Source organism: Myiozetetes cayanensis, unplaced genomic scaffold, assembly GCF_022539395.1.
Source record: "Myiozetetes cayanensis isolate MyiCay16 unplaced genomic scaffold, myiCay2020 scf10, whole genome shotgun sequence".
NCBI lineage: Eukaryota > Metazoa > Chordata > Aves > Passeriformes > Tyrannidae > Myiozetetes > Myiozetetes cayanensis.
In genome coordinates, this window is record NW_026086605.1 from 32,831,143 (window position 1) to 32,849,826 (window position 18,684).

The 18,684-nt window shown below is 41.1% G+C and overlaps 1 protein-coding gene across 2 annotated transcripts; it reads right to left on the reverse strand.

Annotated features, from left to right (window-relative positions):
- Positions 1-252: 252 nt before the first annotated feature.
- DNA2 (DNA replication helicase/nuclease 2) lies at positions 253-18,124 on the reverse strand. 2 transcript variants are annotated; one of them, XM_050338377.1, is made up of 21 exons: positions 18,013-18,124; positions 17,001-17,180; positions 16,073-16,256; positions 14,634-14,779; positions 13,382-13,507; positions 12,327-12,546; positions 11,106-11,223; positions 10,640-10,805; positions 9,230-9,424; positions 8,416-8,646; positions 7,836-7,952; positions 7,622-7,731; positions 7,086-7,195; positions 6,381-6,605; positions 5,697-5,890; positions 5,510-5,599; positions 5,224-5,416; positions 2,670-2,759; positions 1,933-2,115; positions 1,666-1,814; positions 253-1,106 (listed from the first exon to the last, which is right to left on the reverse strand). In XM_050338377.1, exons 1-21 carry the CDS (start codon positions 18,021-18,023, stop codon positions 1,052-1,054), a joined length of 3,093 nt encoding a protein of 1,030 aa, XP_050194334.1. In that variant the 5' UTR covers positions 18,024-18,124; the 3' UTR covers positions 253-1,051. The 2 variants fall into 2 exon arrangements, with proteins under 2 accessions (XP_050194334.1, XP_050194341.1); XM_050338384.1 differs by lacking the exons at positions 253-1,106; positions 1,666-1,814; positions 1,933-2,115 and adding an exon at positions 2,151-2,565.
- Between the last annotated feature and the right edge of the window lie 560 nt (positions 18,125-18,684).

Here is an 18,684-nt window from a genome sequence, read left to right on the forward strand (position 1 = left end):
AAAAACTCTTCTAAATCAGTATAGGTTGTTCTGAAATTGCTACTATAATGAACAGTACCTTTTACTCTATTTTTTCCACCTTTTGGAAGACCCACAGCACAGACACAGTTGATGCAGTGTGTGTTTTCACCAGAAAAAGGAGGATATCCTGTCAGATACCGAAATGATGTTGAACTGTTAAAAAATATTTGTATTATATAAAGCACGGTATTAACAAAGTTCAAACAACTATAATGAAACAAGCAGCAAACTTTTATTATTTCAAGCATTACAAAAAGTCAGGGAGCAGTGTAAGAGAGTGAAAATGCCCACATTTCAGAAGTTTGTCTGCATCTGTATGCACACAGCTACTTGACATTGATCCCAGAGCAAACAAATACTAATGATTCTGAAGAATCAAGAAAATTGATGTTTCCACCAGCAATCTTGGAAAGAAACTTCTCAGTCTCTTTAGTCTAGAAAATGAGGTAGCATAAAGACACTAACACAGATTTCTCAAGTGGAGGGTGTTTGCTATTATCATATGCAATATGAATATTAATATCTGTAAAAATAATAGAACCTGAGCATGTAAACTTCTCAGTCAGCAAGCTGCAGCTCTGGTTCTGTTTCTTGGGAAAGTTTTGTTTTGAAGACCACAGATCTGATAAACTGAAAACAGAGTTTTACTGGGAAGCATTTCACCTCAGACTGATCTGCTGAACAGTTAATGAAAGGGAATTAAGTCAATCAGCATCACATTGCTCCCTGATGTGTGCAAAATCAAGAGATTAGAAAAGTCCGAGGGATCTTCATGAGGGAGATTAATTACATTATGTATATAAATATAAAACACTTGAGTATTTTAAAAAACAGGAGTAGAGTTCAAAGGAGAATGTGAGGCTTCGACGATGACAAAGACAGTTTTCCTATTTTTGTTCCAAACAGAACAACACAGCACCTTAACTGGGAATTCCAGTGAATGGAATTGCTGTATGTAAACTGCACTTTCAAGTCTTTAGAACCAAATCAGAAGATACCAGTGTCTGTAAAACTTCCCATCTTCACACACTCATAAGATGTTACACTTGTGGATACTTTCATGAGCCCCGGCTGGAAGATTCAAGATGTAGCAAGTTAAGGAAGCATTAGGACAACATATCCCTCTCCCCAAACCTGTTTGAATATGCACTGGGGTTTGCAAAGAAAGCAGCTGACAAGGTTATTTCCTGCTTAAATAAGAGATGGAAACAGCCACAGCTAAAGCTTACTCAGAGCAATGCCAGAGAGGAATGAAAAATGAACAAGTCACCTGAAGGTGAACCTGTTTTCCTTTCCAGTAAGATTGTCCATGAAGCAGATGTGTTGAAGTGCGTGGTACTTCTGAAGAAAGCAATCACACTAAGATGATCACAGAAAAGAATGCAAGAGCATTAAAAATCAGAAATTCAGGCCTCGAAGTTTAAAAATTACATCAAATTTGACTTGCAAATCAGCATGGACTTTTTTCTGTTTCTTGATCTCGAGTGTACTTCTGGTAGGTTTAATTAGCACATTTTGTGCTTCGTAGCAAATTAGTGTTAAAAACACAAGCTAAATAATCCAAGACCTTCCCCTCCTTACTTCAAATCTCAGTAAGGCAACCTTACCTTTCCCCTTTCCCGAACCAGGGTGCAGAAAAAGGATATCATTGCCTGGGACTGCAGGTGGCAGAGGAGCTTCTCCAGGGGAGGATAGCAGCTCAGGGATGGAACACAGCCCACCATGACCAGCTTGTGCTTGGCTCTCGTGATGGCAACATTCAGACGCCGCCAGTCCTTCAGGAGGTGGCCAAGCTGTCAGACAAATGGAACTTGCTTTTATTTGTCCTACTTAATGTAGATAAAACACTCATTTGCAAAAGGCATCTGACTACTAAAGTTGACTGGCACAAAGGTAGTAGGACCAACTTACATTTTCGTCATGACTGTTCCTAACAAAAGACACGATTATGACACTTTTGTCTCTTCCTTGGTATTTATCGACCGTGTTGACTTCCACTCTGTTCTCCTTCAGTTTTGCCATCAGATCAGAGATTGTTTTTAATTGGTGTCTGTAGGGTGATATGATGCCAATGTCTGAAGACCTGCAGCCAGCCTGAATGGAGCAGGAACAGAAGAAAAAACACTGTCACTGCAGTTGGCTTGGGAAGCTCCTCACTGTCCCAAAGATATTGTGTCTACACTAAGTCATCCATGGAACTAGAGGTGTAACTGGTATTAACTAAAAAAATAGATAACATCAGTTACTGAAAGCTCCCAAGCTTTGTCCTAACTCAGCACAAATATATCCATGAAATCCTCATTTTTCTTTGTCAAACTGTGAGGTGAACATTGAGAACTCCTAGTCTGTGCTACTGGATGAAATAAGGAGGAAAGGCAAATCCTCTCCCATCCCTCCCCAGATAGTCCTCATCTCTTAAAAGAATTTGGCATCCAGTTGATTTATTTCACATCCCAAATCCAGCCAGGCAAGGGACAGAGAAGGGAATGCAGAGCCAGGCTCCTCACTGTGCAGTCAACCCTCAATTTATCCTTCAGATTATCCCTGAAAGAATAACCCAAAACACAGGAGTTGCCATTATTGGAGCAATGTTAGAATCATTAGTTACAAAGCTGCCCCTCCAAACCATGCACTGAAGTCAAAGTTACCTTAATAAATAAGGATGTGAGAAAGAGCACTATTTTAGCTTCTGTCACGTTGCTTATGCCACCTTTTTCTGCGTGTTCTGGTGCTGGGACCTTTAAAAATATAAACAGGACATAATTACTTTTGCAGTCTATAATGGTGTTCCATATTCTGATCCCTAACTCATCATATCATATGTGGGTTTATATTAATGGTTTTAATTGAAAAAAAAAGGCTAAATGCTAACTTTTACTAATCAGAAGAGCCTATACTGTAAAGTAACTCAAGACTGCTGCATTTGCAAAACAAGTTGGAACAAATTGCTGAAATGAGTTTCTAGAAGGAGCTGCCACCTTAAGAAACTGCCAAAACCTAAGGCTCTGACTTTACAGCTCACACATGATAAATCAAAACACAACCAAAAATGGGCATTCCTCAGCCTGACAGGGTAAGAGAGCAAATTATATTTTACGTGGGATTTTTGTTTTAATGCTCTTCATGCATCAATATTTACAGGGAATTTTCCCCAATCTGTGGCATAAAAGGATTAGTTTTTTACATGTGTGAGAACCTACATTTAAAACTAAGGCAAGAACTATCCAAAATGGTGGTCTTAAATTGAACTGTCAATCTTTTAAAAGAGTGTTCACTGAATTTACCATTTCTTAACTATTAACTCCCTTTTCCTATACCATGTATGAATGAATGAGGCCAAGAAGCCAAGAGTAAGCTCAGAATGTGAACTCTTGTCATTGCAGTATCACAGGTCTGTAATTTACTCTCCTTGCTCAGCTCGTGCCTTGTCTAAAGCTGAACTATCAACAGCAAGAACTGATGTTGTCCATCCAGGAAACTGGGGTCAAGCAAACCTCTTCATTTGCAAAGAGCCTAAAATTGAACAGACACTAAACTGCTTTCCAGCTCCAAATTCCATTTACTACTTTTACTCATTTCTTGCCATCTTCTACCATAGCCATTCCTCTATTTGATACTGACATAATCCATGTTTTCTTAGATGTCCCTTGATCTTGTTCCACATGTTCATCATATTGAGCTTCCCTTCCCAAGTTTGATGACAGTATTGCCCCTGAAAATGGGAAGTGGTGTAGGGTAACCTAAAACAGCACTCAGAATCCTACTAATGTAATTTTTCAACATCCAGACCTAAGCTGTCAGAAGCACAGACTGACACAGGGTTTGACAGAAAAGAAACAGATTTCCCATTACTGTCACAAACACCTTGCATTGTTACACAGAAAACAGTAGAGGTTTTTTTCCCCTTTTTTAAAAAAGCAAACATAATAAATGTAAGCTTCCTGCTGTTATCACAGTGCTTTTTGCTCTCCTTTCTCCCTGTTTGTATTCCCTCCCAGTGTATTTCTTTGTAAGTTTTTCTTGGTTATACTAATAATACACAGGGGAATAAAACCACTATAAAGTCAAAGAAATACTGGGTTTGTTTGGTCTTGCATTCAGTGGGGCTTTTTCAATTCTCCCCCCTTGCCATGACCACCTCAACAAAAAAACCCAAGAATATTTTAGAAAGAGAAACTTTCCTCCTGTTTCTACAAACAGAACAGCTGGCTCACATTCAAGATGGGCTTTCTAGGGAAAAAGAAATTATTCAAAATGGAACAGAAACTCTGGCTTCCTCATTACCAATTTCTCTATAATTACCAGATGAACAGTGTGTCAGCCAGTTTCCTCTTAACAAATCTCTTCCCTGGGACCAACTGTCTGCTTTCTGGGAAAGGGACTGCAGCTATGGAGGTATTCCTGGAAAATGTCCCTGTTTAGTTTAGGCATTTTTTGAAATTTCTCTAAGCCATCAAAGTAAACACTGTCTCTTTTTAAGTCGTTGAAGAGACTCTCTTAGAATTGTTATTAAAAAGTAGGTATCCTGTAGAATGTCACAGCACAGGGAGGTTGGAGAGATCTACCCAGGGTCAGCACAAAAGACTCAACATAAAACCTGTTAAGGAATGAAGGAAGACTCAAATCTTCATAATCCAATCATCAACTATAGTGACAACAAGTATTAGAGAGCACAAATATGCACTAATTTATTAATCTTTTTCTACATGCATTTAAGCTCTTCCTCATTTTTCCTAGTCAGCTTCTATGCAGTATTTTTATCCACTCTTGAGTTTTAATTTTCCAGCAAAAATCTGTGTCCCCGTGAAAGGACACATCTAAACCAACTTACTCCTCCCTTACACTTGAGCATATAGAAGGTCTTCAAAATTCCATGGAGAATTATAGCTGTTCCTGCCAATGGCTACACACTTTGAGCTACACTGGACATGAGAACAAAGTCTGCAGCATATCTACAGTCTACCTTCCACATTTTCTGAAATATTCCCTGAATTAACCATTCAGCTGTTCCCAGACGTGATGGTTCCAGCAGCAGCTGATCAGCTACACCACCATTTGTGTGTGCTGCACGTTTTCCATGGAACCAGGAAACCATTCTTTGAAGTTCCCTATTTTACCCTACCCAAGCTGTATCAAGTTTTACATGTTGGCTGTTGAGAACTTGCATTAAATACAATGTTGAACCAACATAATGAACTTTACCTTCTCTGTGTTCAGGAAACACACAGGTTTGTCTGGATCGAGAACTTCTTTCAGCCACGTTTTTGAAGCATCCACAAGGTCCAGTTTCAATTTCTTTAGGTTGGGCAAGTTAACAGTGGCATTTGACACCTTCTCTGAGCCACATTCCAGTTTGCCTTCATACACCAACATGTTACTCAGTGACATAATCTTACTAGAGATTCAAAAATACAAGACAAGGGATAAAAATCTTGCCTTTTCAATCCCACATTAAGAACACAACGTAATAAATAAAAGTTTAAATTACCTATTCATTCTGTACTGCACAGTTAATTGGACAACAGCATTTTGGTTTTGTTCCAGTCTTTTAAATAAGCTTTCACTCATGCCAAGGTCTCTGTTACAACACAAAAACAAAACCCAAAAGTGTGTCAGTCTGCAAGAGCCTTCCCAGAATTCATTACCAGTAATTGTCCATCAGTATTTTTTCTTACCTTGCCTCTGCATTCAGCACAAGTGGAGGCAGCTGCTGATGATCCCCCACCAGCACAAACCTTTTGGAGCAGAACAGGGGGCCCAGGCAGATGAGCTGGCTTATTTGGGAAGCTTCATCAACTATACAGAAATCAAACTGCTTCTGAGCAAAGATAGGGTGATTTACTCCCATGCAAGACGTTGCCACCACTGGCTGAAAATTGAAACACACTTTAGGGATAAGGTACATTTTATATCCTTTAGTACTGTGTTTATAAAGTTAAAAGAAAAATATTTTCCCCTCAAACTAAACAGCTTGACATGTTCTTGCATCAATTGCAAGTGACAAACAAAGCCAGCTTTAGAGCAGATTGTAGCACATAACTTGTTCCTGCCATGTGTTCAGTGATGCCAGGTTCTCTGCACATACAGTTCATGGAGGGTGCTGAAGTGACTCCTGTAACAAGATCTCTACTACTTATAAGTCACTTTAGACAACAGACAATGCTTCTCAACTTTCAGCCTGTTAATGTTGGTCATTATCAGCTATACACCAATTGAAGCCATGCAGAGACTGAGTATCTTTTCCAGCTCAGATTTCCTACAGCAGTCCACGCCCTCGGGATGAGGTCTCTGCAGCAGCCAAACAGAAAATCCTGACGTAATTATCTTTAATAATTTGCAGCAAACTTCACTTTTCTCACCTGGCTATTATAGATCTCTTCCAAGTCTGTTACAGATTTAATTGATTTGGACCTGCAAATTTCTTCCTCCGTGTATTTCCGAATATCTGGATGGACCTTCTGAGCTCGCCCCAAGCGCAGGAAACCAACTTTGAACTTGGCCAGCTTGAGCAGGACATTGTCCACAGCCGTGTGTGTAAAACTGGTCAGGAGAACACTGAAGCCACAAGCAGAAAGAATTCTCACCTAAGGAGTGGCAAAGGAAAAGAAAAGGTTTTCAGTTCTCTGCAACAATGGGCAGTCCCACGTTTGACAAGGCAAAGAGCACGAGGGGTTTTGGAGAGAGCCAATAACGACTTCAATTTGCTGGCTTCCCAAGGAGTCCCTTTTTTTGAGCTGCAACTCAGGATTTGAGGACTTGTTGATATTTGGAGCCAAAGAATTTTAACACTGAAGCATCACAGAGTGATTAAGTATCACACTTCAATCTTCCCCCTCCCACACATACTCCTACACAAGCAATAGGCAATCCTACACCACATAATACAGCTTTAGTTCTACCAAATACAGGTTTTTTAAGTAAAAAGAAGTATATTTTCCTCTTTTAATCTAACAGTATCTGTATAATTTCAGTCACAACAATTAGTTTTTGGACACTATGCAGTTTGTTTAATTCTGTCCTCTAAATCTCACAAAGAAAATTAAAATCAAGGTACGTGATCTTACTAGAGCACAGATTGTAGTTGTTTTTCCTGTTCCAGGCATACCCACAATAAGTGTGTAGTCTTTTGAAAGTAGCACTTGTTTCATTGCCTGTTTCTGAGGCTTATTTAGACCTTTCAGGAGAAAAATCAAAATTAAATTAGCACACTTCATCACAACTGTAACAATTACTAAAGTTAAAGCAAAACTATCATTTCCTCCTCTGCTAAAGCCCTTAATAAAGACAAGAACTGAGTAGAGTCTGTAGGTTCTAATGAAGATGTGACATTAAACATGATACACAAGGTAAGTAGTAAAGGGTCTGCACTACAATCCTAGAAATAAGGAACTGAAGACATTTTTATTTCTGGACCTTTTGTGATTTTTTTTCTAATATTCTAAATGACCACCTCCATATATTGTGCATGCAAGACAAGAACATTTTTAAGCAGAAAACTACCACTGGGCCTCAAAGGGGGGAAAAAAACCTTTCTATTTAGCATGGTAAACACTTTGGCTATAGAGACTACCAAACAGAGGAGTGGACAGTCACTTTGTACCCTTTAAAATATTTGCAACAGTTTCCTTTGCCTCTGGAGGAAGGACAGAGCTCAAGTGCTGAATGAAACGAGGTTTCTGGAAGTCAATTATCAAGTTGCGGAGCCTTTCACTGTGGATGAAAGCAAAGCAAAACAAGAGTTGCAAGAAGAGTTAGCAGTTAAGAAACTTGATCTGGAAAGACTGAAAGGGGGAAATTAATTTGGTTTTTCATACCTGACCGGGGAATCTTTCATCAATTTAGAAAGATTTTCAAAAGGGACTCCCATACCAAAATCTCCCTCTTCATGATCCAACCTAAATACAGTGTTCTTGGGGAGCTTTGACAAATTCCTGAAGGATGACAGTAACAAGGATAAAACAATTGTTTACCAGCAGTATGCTGATGATTAAAGACTTATTACTACGTGTTCAATGGTATCTTCCAGAGATTCCAGAGTGAAACATTAGCTAATAAGATCAGCTAACAGCTGATCTAAGTAAAACATGCTCAGAGCCCAATTTAAGGACAATATAGACTGAATGATGAAAGTTATGGATATTACTGTATCCATATAGTCTCATGTTGGAGATGTGAGTAAATGCAGTTTAAACATGTTTTTATCTTAAATCAACAGGCACATCCATTGATCAAGCATTGACATTTTCCGTCAAGAGAAGAGAATTTCTGAAGGCTCCCCCAAGCCCAGCAAGAAGAGTTAGAACAAGTCACAGGTTTTTGGACACCTAGAAGTGCCCCTCCTGAAGCCAGGACCACAGTATTTTCAAACACATATTTTTCTTTTTGTCCTTTTACCTGCCCAGCAAACAGGAGACTTTTGTTCCACTGACTTCTCTAACGTAGCCAGTAGCCAAGCCAAGCAAACCCTTTTCCTCTCCACTCACAACCACTCGATCACCAGCCAACAGGTTTGTTCCAGGTATGGCACCATTTCTGCATTGGAAAAAGTGTAGGTACTGTCCCTCGGAAATTTCCTGTACTTCAGCCACTCTGATCACGTTTCCAACACAATCTCCAGCCTTCTCTCTGAAGATACAAAGAAAGAAATATATTTTAATATTAATAACTTCTAAAGAAGAGAAATATAAAAAAAAACCCTCACACATGTAAAAAAAAATATCGCCCACAACCAACCACCAAACCCAAAACATTAAAAAAATAATCCTCAAAGCAGCAAATAACAACCCAAACACAATCACAACTGGGAAGACTAATAAGTCACATGACAAGTCATCATTGTGCCAACTAAACCTTCAGAAACAGCACCATGAAAAGGGCTCAGTCAGCACCAGCCTCAGCCCACAGAGACACAAACAGAATGACACTTGTGCTTATCAAGGCTGAGGCTGCAGTTTGCTGCTTCCCATGTGTGACTGAACAACAACCACCAAACAAACATCACAGTGCAAACACAAAACCAGGAAATTCATTAATGCCTCCATTAGGTCACATCTCAAAAAATCCACCTATGCAAGCAGCATATTTGAGTATTTCTAGGAGCACTAGAACATATCTAGCTTTGCTGGCAGTGAAAACACCAGTGGACAATGTCTCATGTTCAGTTATTGAAGAAAGCATCCTTTGCATCAGGTTAGAAACTACACCTCACCTTTCCAAAGAAGGTATCATCCATATATTTTTATATCCCTTTTTACCCTCCCCACTCTGCAGCTCCAGGGTTAACATCAGGTACCAGAGGCTGAAATACTCCAAGTGGGAGGGTTTCAGGTGCTGGGTCTCTCTGTCAATAACGGGTACCAGAGCAGCAGGAAAGGACACATTGGCCATCTGCTGCTCTACAGCTCTAGGAACACAAACAACCACAGGGAAGAGTCAATCTGCACCTATTTGTTTGCAAGTCTATATGTATATAATGACAATCTATATACTGTAACATACCAGACAGATTAATCTATCATCACTGAAGACAAGTTGAATCTGTATCCTTTGTTCATGGCAGTAATCTTCTATTAGTAACTTTACATCATCTCTATGATTTTGAATTATCAAGGACAATAAGTTAATCAAAGACCAATTAAAGGCATTTCAAATATAGCACTGCATACATTTGCATAGTTGATTTTTTACTCCTCTTACTGTAACAGATGAATACTACATTGACATTTAGCTAAGCAAAAGGGATTTAATACTTAATACACAGACAGGTCAATTTATCTCAAAACTAAACACCTAATCACACATACAAAATACAACCAAAGAGCAAAAAGTTAGTTCACCAGTGAATATCTACCCAGCTAGAAACAATCTTGGTGCTGTAACAACTGAGTATTAAACGTAATATTGCACAACACCTGCTTTACAGAGACGTATCATGGATGCCCACTAAGCTGACTCCCTCCACATACACTTGTACCCCTACAATTTTAAAACCAATCAGGTGTTCTGTTAACACAAGGTCACCCCAAAGGCTCTCCTATTCTGATATATCTCATTTGATTTCTCAGTATAAGAGATGGTTCTGGTTTTGTGCAACATAAAGACTAAAACTTTATCTGAAAATTTATCAAATATCTGCTCATTACTTCTCTTTAACAGGAGATGCAATAACACTTTAGCAGAGTAACATCAGTGCATCATTACTTGTGTGATACCCTACAGGGAAACAATCTACAGAGTCAGAGTGAGAGAGTTGTTGTCCAGCCAGAATTCAGGCCCAAAAGACCTCCTTTTTCAAGAAGTTGCAAGAATAGTTTTTTAAAATCTTAAATATTATTAACTTAAATATAACAGATCTGTTATAGTAAGCAAGTATTTTGTTGAGACTTATCTCGAATTTTCTCTTGCAGAAAATGTACCTGAGCAAACATATTAAGTCTCTGGGAGATCAGAACCTGCATTACAAAAGTTACAGGGGAATCTGTGAAAGATTCTTTTGGGTTGCAAAAGTTCTCAATAAAGAAATGAGAAGCTGTCAACCCCAAAAATGAAGTCACTGTATCCAAAGCTATGATTATTCAAACTTATTTAGAAACATTAGTCAGATTATTTTTTTTTTTACCTGTGGTACAGGAAGCAATTGTGCATTTGGGAGCAATATTTACAGGCTTGACTGTCATCAACCACAGGAGGCAAAGCAGCAAGCTGTGAATGCTGCCTTCCCACAGCAGATTTGTAGGTGCTGTGTGTTAAGTAGAAGGCTACGTGGTTTCTCAGCTTCATTAATTCTGTCAAGAAAAGAACCAGCTAAGTTGATGTTTCTGTTTGCAACAATTTTTAACTCAAAAGTAATTAGCTATCAACTTTTTATTCAACTAAGAAGTGATTATTCACATAACAAAGTCCCTGTGCTATATTAATAAAAGAACAGAGTTTTTAGCATAAGCTTATTGGAAGTAGTGATGTTATAACACATGATGCATCCCTAAGTACAGCTATTTTGGTAAGAGGAAACCTTACAGGTAACATGAAAGGTTTTAGCAATAGATAAGATAATTATGGTTTCCAGGGCAGGGGAACAACTTTACCTCTTCTGTCCATGCGAGCTCCAGAAACAGGATACATTGTACCGGTTTTGAGATAAAGAAGAAATCCAGCTTCAGGATCTGCTCTCCGCTCTAAATTCAGCAGTGTGTACAGAATAACCTGCAAACATGTGATAGAAACTTCCTGCAGTAGGTTTGTCGTGGTTTAACCCCAACTAGCAGCCACGTACCACACGGCTGCTCAGCCACTGCCCCACCGGCGGGACCGGGGAGGGAATCGGAGAGGGAAAAGCTGGAAAACTCATGAGGTAAAGGCAGTTTAACAGGGAAAGCAAAAGCCACGCACACTAGCACAGCAAAACAAGGAATTCATTCCCTCTTCCCATGGGCAGCAGGTGCTCAGCCACCTCCAGGAGAGCAGGGTCCCATTCCACGTAACGGTGACTTGGGAAGACACAAACACCATCACTCCAAACACATCCCCTCAGCCTCCTCCTTCTGTCCCCCACATCATACACTGAGCACGGTGATCAGCTCCAGTCTGGAATGTCCCTCTGGGATCCCCTATCCCAGCTGTGTCCCCCCAGTACCTCCCATCACCCCCAGTCTCCTCCCCAGTGTGGCAGGACAGGAAGCAGGAAAGGCCTTGGCTCTGTGTTTGCTCTGCCCACAAAAACATCTCCATTATCAACCTGTGTTCAGCACAGATCCAAAACACAGCCCATATTATCTCCTGTGAAGGAATTTATCTCTACCCCAGGCAAAACCAGCACAGTATTAAAACCAAAATACATTCTAAACTGTATTCAGCTCTTCCATGATTTATATGGCTAAAAAGCCATTACTGTCACAAGTATTTTAGAAGCCATAAGTAGTAAGAACCTGGCCAAGGATTGAAATTAAAAGGGATCTTCAGAAGCTTATAGCAAGACTACTGCCTCTAGATCAGGCCAACTATCTGGAAATATGTATAACACTGATTTCTGAAGCAGTTTGTCTCAGTCTAATATTTGAATGTAGCAAGAAGAACACATATTTCAGGATAAAAACCATAAATATGTTTGAAAGTGGTAAATGTATGTACTTCTTACTCCTCAGTTCACTTCCATTTTACACCAGCAGCTTTGGGCATGCCAGGATCAGCCACCCCTGAATTTAGATTATACCACAGTGGTCACATTCATGAGACAAAACAGGTCATCTAATCAAACAAGAAAGTTCTCACAGTCTCTGACAGTGACAGTGGACATTGGGTGTTCGTACCTGACTTCTGTGCTCTATGGAGTTGGATTCCTTGCCAGACTTGAGCTCCAGGGGCATTATCCGACACTCTGCTCCAGACTGGCAATGGATTTTCACCCTGGCTGTAACATCAATCTTTCCCTTCAACCCAAACCTGGGAGACCAGATATTCTCTTCGATGTCCAAGATATCCACAATCTCTATCTTAGAAGATACAACTTCTGATTTTTCACCATTTGACCTAGGAAGAAAAATTAAGCCAGAAGTTCACAATTTCCCTTAATTCTTAATATTCATTAAAATGTGTTGCAATTAAATATGTAATTTTTTGCATTACAGGTTCTCTGTAGGAATTGACTTCAGAAATAAAATGCATCAAGTCTCACTCAAACTCTCTTCCCATTAAGAGAGGAAGTGTCATATCAGAAATTAACTGCAGTTTTGCTGTTCACCTGAATTCAAAGTTAAAATAAGACTCTTAAACTGTTTGTAACTGACTTCGGTCTTTTCTCAACAACCACTCTCTAAAACAAAAAATATTAATGCTATACTCTGGACAGCAGCATGCAGATTTTACCCAGACCTGCCATTTTACTGAAACTTTAACACCCTGTGGTTATTACAATTAACAGCAAGAAGCCATAGACAAGAGGAGCTCAGCAGCAGTTGAGTTAAATCACCATTCACTGAATAACTGTTGAATTAGTCAAAAATTCCATTTGATTTGGTTTCACATTCTGATTTGTAGTGTTGCACCTATCTACAGTACATGTTAGCTTAGCCAGCAGCTCCAACATGCTTGCCTTTCTAAGATCTCTGCTTTGTGCCACACTGTTCACAAGGATTTTAAGACTTAAGATTTTTATGTCAGTTCACCCTCAGGCCTCATGTCTTGCCCAGTACTCACTATGGAGCTAAACATGAAGCTCCAGATCAGCTACACTGACAGTGAGGTCATGAATTAGCTACAAATCACTGAACAGATGTGCAGGAAAAGCATTGTTCCGAAAATTGAAAGTGAGCTAAAGAAGGTAACAATATAGAATGGTTTTAAATTTTAATTCCTGGCTTCTTACAGTTTTAGTTGCATTTTATTTTGGTTCACTGGATTGTGCATGAAGTCTTCTGCCCATTTAAAAAATGATGGTAAATATTCTTCCACCTCCTGCATTATTTCTGCTTGTTTCAGATTTAAGTGATACCTGAAAAATAAACCCACACACATTAAGGAGAAAGAAATATTAGATTTGCTGCTGGTACTGGGGAGATTTTGCCTTGAGTATCCACAAGATTAATGGCAGTAACTGTCATTTTTTAATGTTTTAATCAGCATCTATAAACTGTAGACAATGACATCTTAGGCTGGCATTCACCGGAAATTACATCATTATTCTACAGCAACAGAGAAATACAAGTGGGTTTTGCACAAAAAGGTTCATACAAGTGCAAATAACCACAGCCAGCAGACTTAAGCAGTTTACTTTCCAATCCCAACAAATAGAGGCCTGCATATGCAAAAAGGAATGGCAAATTAACAGTTTCATGGAGGCCCAGGGTGACAAAGGCCTTTAAGTTATCTCAGCAGTCACAATTCAAAATACTACCTTCATAACAGAGCTAGAGTAACAAATCTTGCTTCTACAGTTTTAACTTCCAGCTCATCTGGGGCTAACAGATACTGACATTGCCCAACATGCAATCTATAACAGTCTAAATACAATGATTATTGTTTTTACATGAGTAGAATTAGATTTTAATGAAGTCTGCAGTAAAATGTTAAAACTGACAGTCACTCATCTTACCATTTTCTAATGGAAATTTTAAGACTATTTATTTAGCTAGCATTTCTATCAGCTTTGCTGAGAGAATAAGTTAAACGTCTTCTAGCAACTGAGGCTTTAAGTAACCTGATAAAGAATATGAAAACATCAGACATTCAGTGCTTGGTCAGTCACAAGTTTCTAGTTCATCTCCTAAGGATAATAATTACTTATGTTTGTCGCATTTAAATCAGCTTTGGAAGATGCCTGCAAATCTAATGTTACAGGCACAAACACTTCAACCTGCTTGTCCTGAAGGAATAAACCCCCACATACACATAGTTACTCCAGAAGCACAGTTTGGATCCACAGAAGTAGCTCAGCAGGGAATGCAAACAAAATTACATTATTAAATGGGGAATTATCTTACTAAAAGGCACCCCATTTCCATCAAGCAAAGTCATTTGGCACAATACTCTCCAGATAATAGTGCTACATTTTTTAAAGTGTAACTTAAATGGTCCTGTCCTGTCCTCCAAACATAAAAGACACTTGTAATGCTACTTACATTTCTTTGAGGTACTTTTGTCCGTACACAATTTTATTTGCCAGTTCTTGTACTTTTTCTTGTGTCAAGTTATTTGTTACGGATTGCTGGAAGATGTCATGCAGGATTGTACCGACGAGCATTTGGCGCGAGCCGGACTCGGAGCCCTGAAACAGATGTTACAGCACATCGAGATCTGTGCCACTTCATACCAACTTCACTATGAAATGTCTGGGTGCACATCTTTGCTGCACATCATGGACTGCACTTACTTAATTGTGAGATCATGGCAGCTTTCACCTCACTAATTACTGTCCAGTCAAACCCGACTATGAAAGCAGCCAAGCTGAAATGAGTCTCTCCTGTTGCCTTAGCTCTCATGTTGGGATGTTTATCCCAACCCTGATAATGCTAGGATACAATCCCTATGTGATTGACAGGTGAGAAACAAAGGCACAGACTAAAGTGAATTTCGAGAAAGTTTTGCCTGTGGGCAGTATTAACAGCAGTATTTCCTTATGCAAATACTTACCTTTACAATTTTACACATATTTTTTGCACAAGGCAGTTTCCTGTGTGTTACCAACTCACAGGAGAATCATTCCAAGTATCTCCAAAATGGCTCAGAAACCCATCAGCAGGGCTGGGCTCTGTAGAGCTACGAAAACTGAAAGTGGTAGCAAAACGACCTCTGCATGAGTCACCACCAAACGACTGGAAGTCCAATCACTGTGATATTACAGTATCTCTTACAGACCAGTCACCTGTGGATTGCACTCACAGTGTGGATGGTGTTATCCCACTGTCAGGGGTTTGTCAGTGCATTGTCCCAAACAATTATTCTATTCCCATCACTCCTCCCTCCTAAGGGGCTGACACCAATTCCAGTCTTGATCACCTGTTTTCTTGTTTCAGTCCTCCAGGCTCCCAGCCAGGCTGTTTACCACTCCATTACAATTCCCTTACTCATTCGGATTTATATTCCTAACCTATCTGGAAGTTTTCATCAGCTGAGATTGGCAGCTGTTGTTTCTGCCATCCACATATCAGCAAGGATATTACCACAAGAATCCTCTCCTCTTTCAAAGGTCCAGCAGCTGGATCCAGATTCTTATTTTTCAGCGGCTCCTGGCAAGTGTGGTTATGTTTTCATATGAAAGACACAAAGGATTCATACCCACACAAAATTGGCAAGAGATTACCAAAGAAGTTATCAGAATTTCAAGTGGAAAGACCACTTCTTTAGACCAGTAACTATATTAAGAATACCAGATTATTTCAGCTGCAAGTCTCAAAAAACACTAAGAATTTCAACCAGAGACAGTTTCCATCCCAAATTATTATTTGTTGAAAACATTATGAACAGCTAATAAGGACATTTTGTAGTACAGCATCAGAGCCAGATCGGATACAGAGCAGTAAGTCATCAACAGCCCTGACAGTGTGGAATTCACTCTTACCCTGAACCGCTCGCTCAGCACGGCCCTTCTCATACAGCGGATGCTGTTGGATACCGTAGTGCCAGAGAGCAGCAGGTCTGGGTACAGCACCAGGTACCCACACTGCTCACTGATGACCCACGTGCCGGAGCTGCACCCCCCTTCCAAATGAACGATGTCCCCGGGAACAACCGGCACAGACTCCCTGCGATGGAATACATTGGAACAGTCACTGGCAATGCGGACACAACGTATCGGTAATTCCACATTAACACGGCACAGTCAGCTCTTTGAAATGGGAGGTTACTGGGATTTCTTTTTTAAGAAGTTGACTTAAATAAATCCTGAAAGTGAATAAAGGCTATTTTACTGACAAAACCCATTATTTCAAGTACTGGATCATGCATCAGGACAGCCTGTAAGTAGGGAAATTCTGTTGACTTCAAGTCATTCCAGACTGATGTGTTGAACCATTTAGTATCGTTATGTTTTACTGCTTTTGCATTACATGAGTTCTACCTTCTTCCTTAACAATTCTATTTGTTCCAGAAACTCAGCAAAATCAAAAAACATTTGCAATGATTTGGAAATTTCAGGGTTCAAGATCTTAGATATTTTTTTCCTTCAAGAAATAGCGTCTTTTCTCCCACCTTTCAGTGTTGGACAGAAAATGAAAAGCAATGCCAAATAGCACATGCACCCCCACGTGTTTCAAAATACTATCCAGTCTTTTCTTCTGTAACACACAATTAGTTCTAAATTAGAATCCTATCCTTACATGAAAACAACTTTTGCAATTTGTGGGGCTCAAGCTAAGATGATTTTAACAGGCTGCAAAAAGCCCTCATGTTTTACAGACAGTAAAACTCCTCTCAAAGGCAACACAAAGAAAATTTACTTAATTATCACATATTTCATTCTCTTTTCAGACATCTACATAATGAATTACCAGCCATTCCTAAGAATGCACAGCTCTGTATCTTCTAGTGAGTGAGACGCTGTAATTCTCAAGTGTTTCTCAGGGTCACTTCCATTGCTCTGTATCAGGCTGACTTCCAGCACACGGTATCTGTTGTTCAGCCCCTTCCTCAGGATCGTGTCAGGGCAGTCAGCCACTTGCTTCTGAAAACTGAAGAACGGCTTATTACAAAGACAGAATACCTGAAAACAGCCAGCCTACAAAGAAAGGAAAAGCTTCAAATATAAGCACAACTTTTATCCCCTTCAGTTTTTATACATATTTAGTCTGGTTTTGCAGTTCTACACAGGTAAAGCATAGGAAACCTCTCTGGTGATGTTTTCATGTTCTTTTTGGATGACAGGGCTGAAAACCAAGCATTTGGACATCAAGACATAAGGAAGGAGACATAAATACTAAATAAGTGGCTATTTATTGCAAGCGCTTCATTTTGGTGTCCACGTATCCATATTAACTTGAAAGTTATTTATAGCTATAGTTATATTATAGCTGCACTGCAAACCCTGTGCTTGTACGAAAGCTTCTATCTCCCTGCACACACGAACGCCCGGTCACCCAACTACCTCAAACACGGAGCAGTAATGTTTTTTACCCATTAACTTGATTAGAAAACTGATATTCAAGGCTCAGTTTTCCAACAGCCAAAGCCTGAAACAGAGCAGCAGGGCCGCTCTCCGGACACCGAGCGGTGCCTGCCGGATCTCCAGGGGCCCCTCCGCCCGCCCTGCCCGGTGCAAACACCCCTCAACCGCTCGGCAGCGCCGGGTTCCCCTCGCCGCTTACCCCCGGCGGTCCCGAGCGCTCCCCACCTCTCCCCTCTGCCCAGGGAAAGCCGCTGCCTCCCCTGCTCGGCCCCGGTGGCCCTCAGGACTCCCCCCATCCCGCCTTCCCGCGCTCGGAGTCGGGAGCGCTTCTCATGTTCGAACTCCCCGCGCTACGGGCTATCTCCGCCCAGCTGCTCTTCCCGGCGCTCGGCTGCTACCTCTCGGCCATGGGCAGGTCCCGTACGGCGCTTGGCTCGGCTCGCCCCGTCCCGCGGCTCACACGGCCCCGCACAGCGCGCCTCGGCCCCGCACAGCGCGCCTCGGCCCCGCGGCTCTCCCACACGACCCCTCAGGCCTCCCCTCACTCCCCTCACGGCCGCGCCGCGGGCCCCGCCCAGCGCGGGCAGCGCGGGCCAATGGGAGGCGGCGGGAGGGCGGTTGCCGCGCGCGGGCCAAAGGCGTGGAGAGGCGCGCGCGACTCCTCGCGCCACCGGGACGGGAAGGGGGGAGAAGGGCGGGGCCTGCGCCGTGAGGGGGCGCGAGCGGCGCTGAGGGCGGGGAGAGCCCATGAGGGGCTGTGGGGGCTGGGGGAGACTGGGAGAGACTACGAGAGCTATGGGAGGCTGTGAGCGTTTACGAGGGGCTGGAGGAGCTATGGGGGGCTGTGAGGGACGACCGCATCGTTCTCGGCAGTGCCCGGTGTTTCTTTCAACTTTGTCAAGGGCTGTCCCATTCCCGGCCCTGTTTCTGTTACGGGTCCCGTGGTATGAGGTAATTTTCGACATGCCTTCTGCTCCCAATTCACTTACGGGCCAATCTCAGCCCGATAGTCAAAATTTTTCCCTCATAAAGACGTGTTGTTACGTTTGGTGCTACTCAGCAGAGGTTTT